General features: G+C 64.7%; 3 protein-coding genes across 4 annotated transcripts; 2 read left to right on the top strand and 1 right to left on the bottom strand.

The window, feature by feature from the left end:
* The first annotated feature begins 67 nt into the window (after nt 1–67).
* Nucleotides 68–4,048, top strand: CHMP1A (charged multivesicular body protein 1A). Its single transcript, XM_066194781.1, has 7 exons — nt 68–133; nt 310–329; nt 869–946; nt 1,215–1,361; nt 2,051–2,179; nt 2,277–2,464; nt 2,622–4,048. Exons 1-7 carry the CDS (start codon nt 127–129, stop codon nt 2,641–2,643), a joined length of 591 nt encoding a protein of 196 aa, XP_066050878.1. The 5' UTR covers nt 68–126; the 3' UTR covers nt 2,644–4,048.
* Nucleotides 4,049–5,069: 1,021 nt separating this feature from the next.
* DPEP1 (dipeptidase 1) lies at nt 5,070–9,220 on the bottom strand. Of its 2 annotated transcripts, XM_066194777.1 has the most exons (11): nt 9,132–9,220; nt 8,615–8,743; nt 7,611–7,743; nt 7,176–7,308; nt 6,951–7,101; nt 6,786–6,855; nt 6,296–6,472; nt 6,128–6,212; nt 5,979–6,054; nt 5,699–5,834; nt 5,070–5,366 (listed from the first exon to the last, which is right to left on the bottom strand). In XM_066194777.1, exons 2-11 carry the CDS (start codon nt 8,725–8,727, stop codon nt 5,178–5,180), a joined length of 1,263 nt encoding a protein of 420 aa, XP_066050874.1. In that variant the 5' UTR covers nt 8,728–8,743; nt 9,132–9,220; the 3' UTR covers nt 5,070–5,177. The 2 variants fall into 2 exon arrangements, with proteins under 2 accessions (XP_066050874.1, XP_066050873.1); XM_066194776.1 differs by lacking the exon at nt 9,132–9,220 and having other exon boundaries at nt 8,615–8,818.
* A 586-nt stretch (nt 9,221–9,806) lies between these two features.
* LOC136296005 (sulfotransferase 2B1-like) lies at nt 9,807–12,174 on the top strand. Its single transcript, XM_066194780.1, is given in 7 exon segments — nt 9,807–9,824; nt 9,826–10,039; nt 10,626–10,834; nt 10,969–11,095; nt 11,171–11,265; nt 11,362–11,542; nt 11,749–12,174. Coding segments are annotated over 7 exon segments (960 nt in total). The 3' UTR covers nt 11,865–12,174.
* Nucleotides 12,175–14,460: the final 2,286 nt, after the last annotated feature.

Here is a 14,460-nt window from a genome sequence, read left to right as displayed (position 1 = left end):
TCTCCGCTGCCCACGTGACCTCCCCCCGAGCAGCGTAACTCTCGCGAGACTCAGAGCGCGCACCCCGGAAAAGGCGTCGGCAGCGCCCGGAAGCGGCGGCGGAACCCGGAAGCGGCGGCGGGCAGGATGGACGGTACCGGGGGGGTTGGGCGGTACCGGTGCCTCCCGATGGGGCTGGGGCGGGTCTTGGGGGGTGGGGCTGGGGGTAGAGGGGTCATAGCCAGGACTGGTGGCCGGGACGTGTGGGCGGGGTCCCCGGTCTCCCGGTCCCGGTCCCGTCGCTGACACTGCGCTCTCCTTCCTTTCCAGACACGCTCTTCCAGCTGAAGGTGAGAGCAGCGGAGACCCTTCCGTCTCCTTTCCGTCCCGTGTCGCCGGCCCCGGCAGAGTCTCGGGGCCGGTTCCCCCCGCTGGCTCGGCTTCATCAGGGCCTCTGCGGCGGGACCGTGACAGGAGGAGGCCCCGGCCTGCGGGGGGGACCGGGGGTGCCGCGGGCAGAGGGTCGGGCAGCCGTGGCCAGTGAGAGGTGGCTGGGGTGGGACAGGTGGGCACTGGCACGGTGGCACAAAGGGGAACAGCTTCCCAGTGCCAGCGGGCGGGGTGAGATGAGATATTGGGAAGGAATTCCTGGCTGGGAGGGTGGGGAGGCCCTGGCACAGGCTGCCCAGAGCAGCTGTGCCTGCCCCTGGATCCTGCAAGTGTCCAAGGCCGGGCTGGATGGGGCTTGGAACATAATGGAGAAGTGTCCCTGTCCGTGGCAGGGTTGGGATGAGATGGGCTGGCAGGTCCCTTCCAGCCCCAACCATTCCATGCGTCTGTCCCTGGTCCTGCCCCGCTGTATCCTGGTGCTGTCTCCTCCTTCCCACAGTTCACGGCAAAGCAGCTGGAGAAACTCTCCAAGAAAGCCGAGAAGGACTCCAAGGCCGAGCAAGCCAAAGTCAAAAAGGTGGGTGGGGCTCATCCTGCCGGTGCTCAGCGCCATGGGACAGCTGGAATTCCCTCCTCCCACAGTGTGGGAGCGGGAAAGGGGCAGATCCCCCTCCCCACCCTCCACTCCTGGCTCTGCGGGGGGAACGTGGCACACCCAGCACCTCAGGGAAGGGTTTGTTCCTCCTCTGGGGTCACAGCAGAGCTGTTCCCTGCTGGGGAATCATCCAGCAGGGCCAGGCTGAGCCCGTGGGGGGCTCTCTGAGCTCAGGCTCTCCGTGTGGCAGGCGCTGCAGCAGAAGAACGTGGAGTGTGCCCGGGTGTACGCCGAGAATGCCATCCGCAAGAAGAACGAGGGGCTCAACTGGCTGAGGATGGCGTCCAGGATGGACGCCGTGGCCTCCAAGGTGCAGACTGCCGTCACCATGAAAGGGGTAAGAGCCTCCAGCAGGCATTTGGCAGCTCCAGCCCCACCTGGAGCTTCCCCTCTCGCTGCCTCCAAGCACCACAGGCTGCCCCCGTCCCCCAAAATGACCCCAGCGGGGCTCCTGGTGGTGTCAGACCCCCTCAGGTGGGTTCATGCTGCCTGGGATGGCATCAGGATGATGCCTTGGGAAGGCTGAGCTGGAACAGAGACTGGACAGAGTTAAGAGAATAAAGTAGATACGTATTAAAAGGCCTCTAAGGATAAAACTTGGGCAGGACAAGAGCCTGGCCAGGGCTACATGCAGGGTGGGCCCAAGATGGTCACAAAATGGACAATGGGTCATCAGGTCTCACACTTTTATAAGTTTTGGTCCATTTGCATCTTGGGGTTTAATTGTCCAATTACAGCTTCAGGTTATGAAGTCCCATCCTTCTTCTACCTCCTTTCAGCCACCGTTGTTTGTGCTTTTGGGCCTGAAAACTTGTAACAGTTGTCCTTGGTCTCCAGCAGGAAAAGGATTGGTTTTGTGTCCCTGCTCTGTGAAGAGCTGAGTGACACTTGATGTGAGACTCAGAACTGCACCCCTGGGCAGCACAGAATCTGAAATACATGAAAGCTCAAACTGAAGGCATCAAGGACAGTGCCTGGATTTGTCTGTGACCCTCAGAGCATTCCTGAAGGAATCTCCCCTTGCAGGTGACGAAAAACATGGCGCAGGTGACCAAGGCTCTGGACAAGGCCCTGAGCTCCATGGACCTGCAGAAGGTGTCGGCAGTGATGGATAAATTCGAGCAGCAAGTGCAGAATTTGGATGTTCACACGTCGGTGAGTGCCAGGCACCCAGGAGAGAGGAGGGGGGATCACGGGGGGGGTCCCTGCCGGTTCTGGGCCGGGCAGGGTGACAGGGCTGTGTCTGTCCCAGGTCATGGAGGACTCCATGAGCTCGGCCACCACACTGAGCACGCCGCAGGAGCAGGTGGACAGCCTGATCGTGCAGATCGCCGAGGAGAACGGGCTGGAGATCATGGACCAGCTGAGCCAGCTGCCCGAGGGCGCCTCGGCCGTGGGGGAGAGCTCCGTCCGCTCCCAGGAGGACCAGCTGTCCCGGAGGTTGGTTCTCTCCCAGTCCTGCACAGTTCCAGGGCTTCCCAGGATCCCTCCCTGGCCCTTCCTGGGGGGCTCAGAGGAGTTCCCTGGCTGCAGCTGCTCCCGAGTGAGGCTGTTCCTGGTGCCCTGACCTGGCTCCCCTGTGCTGCTCTCTCCCCAGGCTGGCTGCCCTGCGGAACTGAGCTCTCCCTGTGGCCGCCGGGGGATCCGGGACCCCCTCCTGCAGCCCCCCCCTGCCTCGGGACTCTTCTCTGGGGGGTGACAGCCCTTCCCTGAGCAGGCAGCAATCCCAGCAGGAATGTGGCCGCTCCCGTGGCCAAGGAACGCTGTGCTGGATTGTGGGGGGGCTCTGTTTGGGGGTGCTGCTGGTGGTGCCTGGCAGAGCCCCCCATCCCGCTGCTGACGGAACACTAAGGGGATTTTCCTGGTCTCGGGATGCTGCTCCCCAACTCCTCTGTTGTTCCCTGTCCCTGCCCAGAGCTGAGCTGTGGGCTGAGTTCCTCAGGAGCTGTTTGGGAGGAGCCGCGGGGTTCCCGGTCTCCGGCAGTGCTGTGGGAAGGGCCCTGTGCCCGGCTGTGGATCTGGGGAGGTCGGTGCCTTGCAGGAAGGGGCGGTGACATCGGGGTGTCCCCTCCCTCGCTGTCACTGTCCCTGTTGTGCCCTTTGCTGCTCCGTGTCCTGCCGGACCGACACCCCCAGCCCTGTACCACGAAGTGCCCTTTGGAACAGCCCCCCCTGCCCAGCCCTGTGCGTGTCAATCCACACATTCCCCAGGCACTGCCAGCTGGAAATGGTTATCCCGGCCCTGACTGCCGGTTTGGACCAGTGCGGACCCGTGTCCAGCACTGGGAGCGGATTGCAGCAGCTGTGGTGGCTGCAGACACGTCCCCAAATGTCCCCCTGCTGGGTGGGTGTGACGGGGAATGCAAAACCACCCCGGGAGCAGCTCTGTGTCCATCCCTGTGCCTCGCCGCTGGATATCCTCTGTCCCCTAGCTGCTGGCGCCAGGCTGGGGGCGCAGGCTGCTCTCCATGTCCCCTCCCGGTGCTCATCCTTGTCCTTTGTCACCTTCCCCTGGGGCTGGAGCTGTTTATCGCCGGCTCCGCGGAGCTGCTGGATTGCTGGAAGCTCTCCAGGAAGGAAGCGCTGTTTCCTTTGGGTCTCCCAGGAGGAACTTTCACCTCTGGGGGATGTCATGGGGGTCACCTCCCCGGCACAAACATTTCCCGCTGCGTTGTTTATTTTTTTCTGAGTTCAGTGGCCTTGGAGCGTGTGGCTGGTGACACAGAGCCTTCCTCACTACCGAGGAGGAGGAGGAGGCAGCTTTGGGCTACAGCAGAGCACTGCATCTTGTGCCACTTCCCGATGGGCTGGTTGGGAAGCTGGGGGACCCTGGAGATTTGTGCCTGGCTCCCTGCACGGTGTCCCCGTGGCACTGGGGGCTCCAGACCTGTCCCCTGTCCCTCTCCCTGGGCTGTCTGTGTGGTTTCATTGGTGTTTTTTTTTTAAGCTTGTCTTATTTGCCTTCATTTTCCCCCAAACCGTGTCCATGCCCTTCTGTGGGTTTAAATAAACAATCTCTGAACAGCCCAGTGTGTGTTGGGGGTGTGGCCACAGGCGGGGGTCTGTGGTCCCCATTGTCTCATCGTGTCCCCTGCCCTGCGACGGGACCTGGTGCCAGGGGGCTGCCCTGGAGCTGAGGAGGAGGAAGGGACTGCTCTTGTTCCCAGAGCCCCTGCCCATCCAGGAGCAGGGAAGTGGCTCGGGGTACCCACTCTGGGGATTCCGGAGGGTGAGGACAAACCCCTAATCCCCTTCCCTCGCTGTCGCCACTCCTGCAGGGCCCTGTTGCTTTGATGTGGCCGAACCCGGGGGAGCAGAGTGAGCAGGAGCTCGGAGCAGCTGAAGCCCAGCTCCCTTCCCCATGAGGGTTGGGCCAGCCCAGCTCCCTGCACCGTTCCCCAGCCCTCGTGGGGACAAGCTGGGCCACCCGAGGGGAGACGCCGGCCTTGTCACCACACCGAGGTGGCTCCGCACCCGTCGTGCCATCAGCACCCGCCCACAGCAGCCTCACTGCCAGGGCCGGGGCTGCGGGGATGAGGGTGCAGCCTTCCCTTCCGTGTCTCCATCCCTTCCGCCATCCCTTGCCATACCTATCCCTTGCCTGTGCTCATCCCTTCCCTTCCCCGTGCCCGGCTGGCAGACGGGCGCTGCACCTCAGCCAAATCCCGAATGCCACAGGAAGATGGCTCCCCTTCTCCTGCCTGTTCTCCCGCCCCCGCTCCCAAGACAGACTGTTCCTGAATGCGAGAGGAAATTGCTAAGGAGATAATTAAGTAGCCAATTAATTAGCTAATGATTAATGGAAGCATCCTGCGGAGGCAGCGCCGCTGCCGCCCTGGCCAGGTGTTGCCGGGATGTGTCACTCCCGGTGCGGTTACAGCTTCCCGGTGTGCCGGGGTGGGCGCCGCCGGGGCCCGACTGCTCTGCCCCGCCGGTGACATGCCGGGGTGGCCGGTGACATGCGGGATGGCCCGACACCTCCAGCCAGGAGCCTGGCGCGGGGGGTCCCGCAGAGCCCCACACGGACACTCGCTGCCGGCACTGCTCGAGCCACGGTTTTATTTTGCCAGCAGGTCCGGCAGAAAGGGGCGCGGGATCGTGCCCCGCCCGGCAGCCTCGGGCACGGTGCCGGGGCCCCCGTGGCAGCCGGGTGCTAGGAGAGCATGGAGAGGACCAGGGCCAGTGCCAGCGCCACCGCCAGCGCCAGAGCCAGGGCCGCCCGAGGGCGCCGGGCGGTGCCGGCGCTGCTGGTGTACCCGTAGCTGGTTCTGCACGACCCCTCCAGCTCCTCGAAGGCGATGGGGGTCTCGAGGGCAGCTGTGCCCTGCAGGCTTCTCTTCACCTGCCGTGGGGACAGGGTGGGCTCCCGCTGTGAGGGGCCTGTCCGCACAGAGCCCCCGACACCCCGCACCTCCCTGTGCCACCCCACACCATCCCATGCACATCCCGGTGCCCCATGTGTCCCAGTGCCTCCCTGTGTCCCCATAAACCCCTGAGTGCCACATGCCATGATGTTCCACCCGTGTCTGCTGCCCCAAGTGTCCCTGTGCCACGTGTCCCCATGTCCCATACATCCCCATTCCTGATGCTCCCAGTACCACTTGTGTCCCTGTGGTCCAAGTGTCCCCTTGCCCTGTACATCCCTGTGCCCCGTGCTTCCCGTGCCCCACTCACCCTCTCCACTTCTCTGAAGACCCGGAGCAGGTTTTCAGCCAGGGCCCCCCTCACCTCCTGCTCTGTCCAGTTCCTGGCCAGCAGCTCGGCCACCAGGGCAGGATACTTGGAGACGTCCTCCAGGCCAGTGGGGACCCTGTGCCACCCCACAGCTAACAGCTGGGCCACTCCCAGCACCCCCAGCTGCCCAGGGTGCAGGGGGGAATGCCCCCACCTCTCAGGAAGTCCCCATGGTGGGGACACGCTGTCCCACCCCACCCTGCACCATCTCCCTCTTTACCCTGTGACCCCGTCATAGTCGCCACCGAAGCCGACGGCCTGGGCACCGGCCACCTTCTTCACATAGTCCAGGTGGTCTGTGGGGGGGGATGGCGTCAGCAGGGCAGGGGGTGTCACTGCCACCCCCCACCCACCTGGGCACCTCCTCACCTGCAACGTCGGACAGCTTGGCCTTGTCACTGCAGGTCACGTAGGCGTTGTAGAAATTGACCATCACCAAGCTGCCCGTGGAGGCCTGGGGGGGAAGAGCCCTGAGCCCCCAGCCCCCCCAGGACCCCCCTCTGTCCCTGCCCTGCCCCAGCGGTGCCCCACACTCACCACCAGCTGCAGCACATCGTCGGGCACATTGCGGCGGTGCTGGCAGATGCTGTAGGCAGACGAGTGGCTGAAGATGACGGGGGCTTTGGAGATGTTCAGCACCACCTTCATCGTGTCCACTGAGACGTGGGCCAGGTCCACGATCATGCCCAGGCGGTTCATCTCCTCCACCACCAACTACAGGGACGGGGGCCAAGGATGGGGCTGAGGGGTGCATGGGAGGGGTCCCCTATGGGGATGTCTGGAGCTGCTTGGGTGGCTTTTGGCTGATGGGACAGAAGGATGGATGGATGGATGGATGGATGGATGGATGGATGGATGGATGGATGGATGGATGGATGGATACATGGATGCATGGATGGATGCATGGATGGATGCATGGATGGATGCATGGATGGAACACTGCAGCCAGCACTAGGCCAGTGGGTACCAGTACCACGTTCCTCCAATGCCAGTGCTCCTGCACACCACTGCTGGTGCTGTTCCTCACCTTCCCAAAGGGTGAGAGGCCGTGGTGCACAGGTTTTTCATCCTCAGTGTCCACCAGCCAGTTGTCAGCCCTGCAGAGCAGGGAGAGCATCAGAGTGACCACACCTCTGACCACATCCCCCCAGGCCAGCGCTGCCACCTTCTGTGTCCCCCCTGGGGGTCCTACCAGGGAGTGTTGCAGCTGTGGGTGAGGGTCATGTAGCGGGCACCCAGGCGGTAGAGGGTGCGCAGGACAGCCAGGCTGCTGTCGATGGAGTGGCCACCCTCCACCCCGATGAGGCTGGCCACCTTCCCGTTCTGGAACGCCTGCTGGATGCCTGCAGGAAGGCAGGGGCATCAGCTGGGGTGGGCACAGCCCGTCACACCCCCGTGGTGCCCTGTCCCCGCTCACCATCGCTATCGGTGACGCACACGAAGGTCTCGGGGTACAGGTCACACATGCGCTGCACCACGTCCATCTGCTCCAGCGTGCGCTTCACCGCGTCCTTGTTCTGTGTCTCGCAGGGCACGTACACCGACCAGAACTGCCACGGGCACTCTGTCAGCACGGCAGCAGGGGCACTGCCCGCCCAGCTGCCCATATTACTGCCCATCCCGCTGCCCACCCTACTGCCCATCCCGCTGCCCACCCCACTGCCCATCCCATTGTCTCCACCAGTCCTGGTGCTGTCCCAAGAACCCCATTGCTCACCCTGGTGCCCTCCCTGGTGTCCCTGTCCACCCCAGTGTTCCCCACCCTCCCTGGTGTCCTCACTGGTGCCCCTGCCCACCCTGATGCTCCCTCCCTCCCCAGAGCCCACCCCAACGCCCACCCCAGTGCTCCCACCTGCCCGCCCACGTGCCCCTGGCGCAGTTTGGGGATGTTAGTATGGGTGTCATTCAGCAGGGTCAGGTTGGCTTCTGGCAGCCTCAGCTGGTTGTTGAACTTGTGGAGGAGCTGCCAGGGCAGGTCGTTGTGCCTGGGCAGGGACAGGATGGGCACTGAGGAGGGCCTGACCCTCTGCCCACTCCCCCTCAGGCTGCCCACTCCCTGACTGGCCGCACACACAGTTCCCTCATCTGGCTGTCATTCCATCCATCCATCCATCCATCCATCCATCCATCCATCCATCCATCCATCCATCCATCCTCCACCCCCCGTCCGTCCATTTGTCCACCCACCTGTCCCCTCAGGCAAAAGCCACCCAAGAAGTTCCAGCCAGGAACTGGAGACAGGCCACTCCCAGGGGACAGTGCCATGTGGGACTCCCCAGAGGACCCCCCACAATGCATCATCAGCACCCACATCCAGGGGAGCCAGCCCAACTTCCCCTTTTGACAGGGATGTCACTGCACCACACATCCCACACCCAACAGTGCCACGGGGGAAGTGGCACGGTCCAGGTTAAGTCCCACATCCTGCTCCTGCCCCTGCTCCCCCTGGCCTGCTCTCTGTTCTAGTGGCACAGCACTGAACCACAAGGGAATGCTGCAAGGGGACTGGAGAAGGGACGTGGGGACATCACTCAGCACTGAGCAGGAACTTCCCCCAGGGCAGCCCAACCCCGGCTTCCCGGTACTCAATCCCACGGGGCTGCGGTGCTGGGGATCCCCTCGGCTGCATGGACGGTCCCATGGGGTCCCTGGGAAAGCTGTGCCCTGTCCCCACAGAGCCCTAGGGTCCCTGGCATGGGGATCCCCTGGGAAAATTGTTCCCTGCTCCTGCATAGCCCTAGGGTGCCCGGCCCGGGGATCCCCCACCGGGCTGTCCCAGTAGGGTTTCCCAGCTGGGGTTTTCCCACAGAGGTGGAGCTGCAGGGCACGCTGCGGGGCCAGGTGACCTTTGCTCACCCGTCGATGACCGGCGTGGTGGTCATGATGCGCTCGGCCTCCTCCAGGTGCTGCTGTCCAGTGCTGGGCAGTGCCAGCGCCAGCAGCAGCACCCACACGCTCCCGCCTGGCATCTTCTCCTGCTGGGTGCTGCTGGGGACAAGGGGGGACCTGCCACCACCGTGTGAGCACAGGCACTGGGATGGCTGCCCCGCGCCGCTCCGTCCCCTCCCACCGTCAATGAATAACCAGGAATGCAGCGTTACCCCTCCCCGGGTGCCCTGTGCCCGCTTGGCACTGCCAGGGCTCCACGGCCTCCCCCAGCCCAGCCCCGGTGACTGTGCCGTGCCAGGGCCTCTCCTCCGAGCCGCGGCAACACTCCCAAGCCGTCTAATGAAGCCCAGATTTTTTTCGGTTGGGAAAGTGCCAGTCCCATCCGCGCCTGAGCCTCCCCGGCACTGGCATCCATCGGCACCCCCAGTTCAGAGCCGGCACCCCCAGCATCCCCGGCACCCCCAACACCCCCGGCCCCGCTCACCCCGGCCCTGGGACACTTGGGCAGTCCCTGCCTGCGACGGCCGTGAATTAAGTTTTCCGGCTTGCGTGCGGTGACGGGGCTGGGATGGGCTCCAGCCACCCCAGAGCCACCCCCCGCCATGGCGCCGGAGCAGACACATGCCCCGGGGGGAAGCAGCCGGGGTGGCACGGCCGTGCTGTGGGGCTGCTGCTGGTCCTCCGTGTGTGCTTGGATCCCTCACACTCCGGTCCCGCTGCAGCGTCCCGAGGGGAAACTGAGGCACCGCTATCCCGCGGATGCTGCGCATCCCTGCTGGCTCCAGCTGTGGTGTCCTTCCCAGCAAAAGGCCTTGGTGGGGCTTCTGGGAATGGCATGGAGCCACGTGGAGAAGGCCCGTCCAGCTGGACACCTCATCCTGGGGTGAGCTAGGATGGGAACCCCGCCCTCCGTTGCCAGTCATGGGGAACTCGGGGTGTGGATGTTGTGGCATCCCTCGGGCTTCCTGGCCCCCTTCCCGAGGCGACGCGCCCCCCACGCTTTTCCCGGCTGGGGCGGTGGGTCTGGGAAGGGAGGACTCCCATCTCTTCCCATCGCCTGCCATCGCACCCATCCCATCCCGGGTGTCTCCAGCCCCTGCCAGCAGCGCTCTCCCGGCGATGGCCCCAGCGCGGCCGGATTCCCGGCTCCCCGGCAGGAATGTGCCGGGGGGTTCCGGCCCCCCGCCCGCCGGGGCCGCTTCCTCTTTCGGCGCTATTTAAGCGGCTCCCGGCACGTCTCGCCCGGCCGGGCCATGGAGCGCATGGAAGTGACTGAGACCTTTGCGGGCATCGCCCTGCCCGGCCACCTCCACACCCAGGAGTCCCTCGGCTTCGCCGCCGCCTTCACCTTTCGCCCCACCGACGTGCTCATCGCCACCTACCCCAAATCGGGTGAGGGGATAGGGGGACACGGGGACAGCGAGGGCACGCGGCGGGACGGGGCTGGGACCTCGGGCTGGAGCGGGGGCTCTTCGGGAGCTGCCGGCGGGGCTGGGAGGTGGCCGGGCTTGGAGACACTCGGACCTGGTCCCCGCGGCCACCCTCTGGCACAGCACGGGGTCCCCTGGCCAGGAGGTCCTGCCCCCTGAGCCCCCGTCCTGCTGCCGTACTGTCCCCAGCCCTAGACTGGTGTCCCCGAGGGCTCAGGGAGGGGGACACGGCACGGCCAGCCCAGCCGCTGGTACGGGAGGGGTTGGGATGGGATGGGAGGGTCAGGCTGAGCCGTGCCTTGCTGTGCCAATCCGTGCTACCTGTGCCAGTGAAGAGCCGTTCCATGCTGTGCCATACAGTGCCATGGGGGGCCATGCCGTGGTGCCACGCCCCAGGGGAGCAGCTGTTTCGGGGGTCCCCGTTGGAGGCCGTGAAGTCGATGGCCACCTGGTGGGGGGGGCAGTGAGGGTCACCCAGCGTGAGCGGGACCACCGGTGTGTCCCCGCTGGGTAGGGAGGGGACGCTGCTCATCGTGGCACCCCTGCAGGCACCACCTGGATGCAGGAGATCCTGACGCTGCTCTACAGCCTTGGAGATGCCCGTCCAGCCAAGACCATTCCCAACTGGGAGCGGGCGCCCTGGCTGGAGCAGATCTACTGCCGGGAGGCTCTGCGGGACACCGAGACCCCCCGGCTCCTCACCACCCACCTGCCCGCCCACGTCCTGGCCCCCGCCCTGCAGCGCAGCAAGGCCAAGGTGAGAGGGGTCCCTGGTGGTCTAAGGGGGCCCTGCAGGGACATCCCACACCCACGGGGCTTCCCACAGCCAGGAAAACGCTGGGGGCTTTCTGAGGGGTTTGGAGAGGAATCCCCCCAGCTGTGTCCCCCCAGGTGATCTACGTGGCCAGGAACCCCAAAGACGTCGCTGTCTCCTTCTACCACTTCCACCACCTGGCCAAGTTCCTGCCTGACCCCAGCTCCTTTGATTCCTTCCTGACGCAGTTCCTCGAGGGCACAGGTAGGGACCGGGGGAGTCTGTGGTGAGGGGGGGACTCAGCCTCAGGGCCCCCCATCACCCCCCACCTCCCCACAGTGCACTACGGCTCCTGGTTTGACCATGTCAAGGGCTGGCTGGGCCAGCGGCACCTCCTGGACATCCTCTACGTCACCTACGAGGAGCTGCACCAGGTGAGCCCTGCTGTGTCCCCATCCCTGTCCCTGCTGTGTCCCCAGCCCTGTCCCCGTCCCTGCTGGTGCCCAGTGCTGACCGTGCTCCTGCCCCAGGACCTGCGTGGCACAGCCCAGCGCCTCAGCACCTTCCTGGGGTGCCCGCTGGCCCCGGGGACATTGGCAGCCCTGGAGCAGCACTGCAGCTTCTCTGCCATGCGGGACAACGCCATGGCCAACTACACCCTCATCCCCGCCGAGATCATGGACCACAGCCAGGGCCGCTTCATGCGCAAAGGTGAGGGGGATTGGCAGTGGGTCTGGGAAGGGAGGACTCCCATCCCATCCCATCCCATCCCATCCCATCCCATCCCATCCCATCCCATCCCATCCCGGGTGTCTCCAGCCCCTGCCAGCATCGCTCTCCCAGCACAGCCGGATTCTCCCCAGCAATGGGGACTGGGGGTGCAGCATCCCTGAGTCCCTGTCCCCTCTGTCCCACAGGGGTGGTGGGGGACTGGCGCAGCCACTTCTCCCCTGAGCAGAACGCCCTCTTCAACCGTCGCTACCAGGAGGAGATGGGGGACGTGGAGCTGCCCTCACAGTGGCCCATGGCCTGAAGGCCCCGGGGTTTGGGGGGACACTGAGCCCTCACCTGCTGACGTCCACCTCATGGAGAGCCTGCACAGGACCCCTCAGGCACCCCATAAAATACCCCCCTGTGTCACCCCGGCACCAGGCGTTCCCATGGGGCTGGGGGTGTGGTGGGGGGCCATGGCACCATCCCACCTCCCTGGGGACGGGGAACTTTTCTGGCCACGCACTGTGGCCATCCCCGTGGCCTCGCTCCCCCCCACCAGGGGCGCGTGGCCGTGACCTCCGTATCCGCCCATCCCGCCCTGCGGAAATAAATATTTATTGCTGTTCCCAGGCAGGCAGTGCTGCTCCCACGGGTGTGAGGCGGGAAGCTGCTCCGGCAGCGGGAAAAGCTGCTGTTATCAGGAACACACCGGGGTGGGGACGAATCCCCCGGGACCGTATCAACGCCCGGGGGCAATGACCAGACAGGCAGCACAGGCCGGGGCCGGGTGCCAGACTCCGGGGCGGGGTCGCTGCGTGGCGACAGGGCTTGCCAGCTGAGCTCGTGACACGGAGCTGGCGCCTTCAGCAGGATCCAGGGCTCTCCACCCTTGTCTCCCTCCCAGCAGATCCTCTTCCGCTGCCCCTGTCCCGGCTACCCTGGTTGGATGCTCCCCCTGCCCATCTCCCCTCCCGGGGTGTTTGCACTGAGGGGCTTGTTCCACCCCACCCAGCACCCTGGGGTCTCCCAGGCAGGGAGCACCCCGAGCCCCCCAGCCCCTCTCCTGCCACGCTCCAAGGAATTGCTCTATGGAGCCCCCCGGCAAGCAGAGGCTCAGTCAATAATTAACTGGCTTCCTTACCCTGCCCCTGCAGGGTGAGTGGGGTGGGGGCTTGGCCCTGGCACCACCAGGACCCCCGGCCAGGGCTGGCTGAGAGGAGGGAGGTGGTGAGACCCTCCTTGGGGTGTGCGGCACTGTGGGACAGTGCCTTGTCAACCCTGCACCTCTGCCAGCCCCTCCTGCGGGTAGGGACAACCCAGCGTGGTGTCCCTGGACACTCCCAGCCCCGTGGGGTCCCTTCTGCACCCACCCTGGGGTACCCATCTGTCCCCATGGATTGGGGACCTCCCCGCACCAGGACTGGCCCCTGCCGCAGCCTCCCAGGCGGCAGGTTTGGGTTTCCACGGCAACATCCATGATCCCGCCTTACAGGAGATGAATCAAGAACTATAAATAGGTGCTGAATGGGGGTGCAGGTACTGCCCCCTTGCCGTGCCTGGTGCTGCCAGCAGTGCCCAAGGGCCAGCAGAGCCATCACGGTGAGTGACACCCACATGGGGACAGCCTGGCAGCTCTTCCTGCGCCCAGGGAGATGGCAGCAACCTGGAGCCCAGCTTAGTGGCACCTGCATGGTGGCTCTCCCTACCCCATGAGGCTGTGCCAGGCCCCAGTTTCAGCCCCTGTGGTGGCCTTGGGCACACCCTGCCCCTGGGGATGTCCCCTTGCCAGGAGCATCTGCTGGCACGACGCTGGCAGCATCGGCACTCAGCATGTGGCAGCAGTGTGGCACAGTGCCCGGCACACGGCACAGCATGACGCATGGCACGTGGCACATGGCACACGGCACGTGGCACAGGGCATATGGCACTTGGAACATGGCACAGGGCATGTGGCAGACAGAACACGGCACAGGGCACATGGCACATGGAACATGGCACAGGTCACACGGAACATGGCACACGACAAATGGCACAGGGCACATGGCAATGCACACATCACATGGAACAGATACACGGAGTGTGCCACACTACATGCCACACAGCACGTGGCAGGGTATGTAGCACACAGCATGTGGCACATGGAACAGACACGTGGGGCACGGCCTGTGGCACACAGCACACAGTGTGGCACAGGACACAGGACATGTCACAGGGCACGTGAATGTGGGGTGCATGGCCTGTGGCATGTGGCACGGGATATACACACAGAGCACATACATGGTACATGGAACACAGCTGGGGACACGTGGTGCATGGGGTGTGGCACGGGTCATACAGCACATGGCATGTGGCATGTGCCACACAGCACATGGCATGTGGTACATGGCACATGGTACATGGCAAAGGGCACATGGCACACAGCACATGGCACACAGGACAAGGCACACAGCACAGGGCACACAGATCACGGCACACAGGACAGGGCACATGGCACACAGATCACGGCACACAGCACACGGCACACAGGACAGGGCACATGGCACACAGCACATGGCACACAGGACAGGGCACATGGCACACAGCACAGGGCACACAGCACAGGGCACACAGCACACGGCACACAGGACAGGGCACATGGCACACAGCACAGGGCACACAGCACAGGGCACACAGCACACGGCACACAGGACAGGGCACATGGCACACAGCACAGGGCACACAGCACATGGCACACAGGACAGGGCACATGGCACACAGCACATGGCACACAGATCACGGCACACAGGACAGGGCACATGGCACACAGCACATGGCACACAGCACAGGGCGCACAGCACACGGCACACAGATCACAGCACACAGATCACGGCACATGGCACACAGCACAGGGCGCACAGCACACGGCACACAGTTCA

Source organism: Chamaea fasciata, unplaced genomic scaffold (genome assembly GCF_029207755.1).
Source record: "Chamaea fasciata isolate MVZ Bird 193981 ecotype frontalis unplaced genomic scaffold, bChaFas1.0.hap1 SCAF_12, whole genome shotgun sequence".
NCBI lineage: Eukaryota > Metazoa > Chordata > Aves > Passeriformes > Sylviidae > Chamaea > Chamaea fasciata.
Note: the sequence above shows the minus strand (reverse complement) of the source record. Positions and strands in the feature narration are given on the sequence as shown.